At 42.1% G+C, this 2,018-nt stretch overlaps 1 protein-coding gene across 1 annotated transcript; it reads right to left on the bottom strand.

Moving 5' to 3' along the window:
* Nucleotides 1–6: 6 nt before the first annotated feature.
* On the bottom strand, nucleotides 7–1,319 carry LOC124892321 (putative cytochrome c biosynthesis ccmC-like mitochondrial protein). The gene has a single exon (XM_047403635.1). The coding sequence runs from the start codon at nucleotides 785–787 to the stop codon at nucleotides 35–37; it is 753 nt and encodes a 250-aa protein (XP_047259591.1). The 5' UTR covers nucleotides 788–1,319; the 3' UTR covers nucleotides 7–34.
* Between the last annotated feature and the right edge of the window lie 699 nt (nucleotides 1,320–2,018).

The following is a 2,018-nucleotide window of genomic DNA, read 5'->3' as shown; positions in this document are numbered from 1 at the left end:
AATTCGCCAATGTTGAGTTGGGCGCTTTAACCATTCAGCCATGGATGCAAAAAGACTCAGCGAGTGAAATAGGTTTTGGTATTCCTTCTCGAGCTTCTATTTCTTCCGTTAAAGGAGATTCGAGAAAAGATGGAATAGGAATACGTGTTTCCAGAACGAACAAGATACGGGTTGAGAAGGGGGAGTTAGCAAAGTTAGACAAGATTGGAATGGGCATAGGAACATGTATTGATGTACCAGATCGGCTAATGCTCCCAAGTTGATGCAATGTATTCCACCAGTTGACTGAAGACTTGATTATTGGTATATCGATCGGTCTATCACGGATTGAAATAGGAGCCGGTTCAACAGAAAGCTTTTGAAAACGCAGTGCACCCAGGTAAATAAGGAACAAGATGAATACAGAGGTTAAACAAGCATCCCACACCCAAAAGGTGCCCCACATAGGTTTTCCTCGAAACCCCCCAGTAACTAAGGTAAACAACGTAGAAAAAGCCCTTATTTCTGTACTGGTTCCGGAAGAGCAAAGAAAAAGGGGATGTTTTGTTAATAGGAACAAAAAAGTGTTTATAGCCGTAATGATATAAACAAGAATACTCATCCGAGCCGCAGGAACATGTACATACGGAATACGAGAATTTCCACCTTGTTGAAGATCTAGTGGTGCTACTCGAAAACTTAAATGAATAGCCATCGCTGTTAAGTACAACCGAGATCCAATGAGAATTTGCACGTAGCTTCTGGTCTTTGACATCAAAAAAGAAGGTTGTAATAATGAAAGGGACATGCGAGAATTTGGTCTTAGCTAGTGTAACAAGAAAGACATGGATCTATATTCAATATGCAATCAAAGGATTTCTCCCCAAAAAAGAGAAGAAGTCCCCTTGCTTTCTTTTTGCTCCGCTCGTATGTGGCACTCCTTGCTCGCGGAGCGGCATACCGAAAAAAAGGAGAATTGGACATGGAATGGAAGGGGTACTTGACATGGAAGGAAAGTCTCAGATCTATGTAGTTCTCGACCCCTTTTTATACAGTTCCTGATAGGTTCTTTTGTGTCTCTTCACTCCAGCCCTGAAGTACTCTGTGAAGTACTCTGTGAGCCCAATCTGTTTAACGTGGACCCTCCATTATAGAATAGAAAGAAAGTAGTGTAGAGATCCACTAAGTACCCTCATACTAGAGGACATTGTAGGTTAAATCTAGAAAATTCAAGAGATCTTCTAAAAGCCAACTCGAAGACCCCTTTAAAAGAACATCGTAATAGGTAGCTTGAAGGTGTCCTAGAATTTGAAGAGCCTCGTCTCCCATAACAGCCTGAATAAGATCTACTATGTTCCACTCAGTAGGTAATTCTCTACCTCTGAGTCAAAGCAACTCCCTGCTATTTTGGCAGATGGCATCAAATAACTGAGTTAACTCAGGTGGAGCGCTTTGCGCATCCGACCTAGTTGAACTAGTAGAAGAGGCGCTACTAATAGAAGAAGGGAATGAAGAAGTGGAACTCTGCATAAAGCGCAGATCACTTGCGGTGGGTAGAAGAAAATCGTTTTACATGGGTTTGGTTCATTCTTTGACTGCTCTACCCCCAAAAAGAGAGACTGAATTTCTTCCACCTTCCCTGTATGAGTAGTGAAGAAGTATAGAGCACTTTGGTTGGTTGTTGACCAACGGAAAGCATGGGAGAAATGAGAAAGTTTTTAAGCCAGTTGACTAGGGTTGGCAGCTAAATTCAGTCTTCGAGACCCCATAACATAAGAAAGTCATGGAGTGCATAAGCCCCTTTAGAGATAGGGGCGACTTTCTTGTGGTAGTAATTGCGAATGAGCAAGTAGGGGGCAGCAACTAAAGAGGTAGCGAGACTGACCGCAATTTTAGGAATAGGTTGACTTTCTTTCATTTTTGTTATGGAAAGTGAAAGTCATTTCATTTAGTACGAGATCTCTTCACACCTCGCGGTGCTTACACCTCTCGCCTATCGAAGTTCTGTTCAAAAACCTCATCCGAGAACTTGTATAGAG

This window comes from Capsicum annuum, unplaced genomic scaffold (genome assembly GCF_002878395.1).
Source record: "Capsicum annuum cultivar UCD-10X-F1 unplaced genomic scaffold, UCD10Xv1.1 ctg4591, whole genome shotgun sequence".
Lineage (NCBI taxonomy): Eukaryota > Viridiplantae > Streptophyta > Magnoliopsida > Solanales > Solanaceae > Capsicum > Capsicum annuum.
The sequence above is the reverse complement of the archived record's forward strand: the minus strand, read 5'-3'. Positions and strand labels throughout refer to the sequence as shown.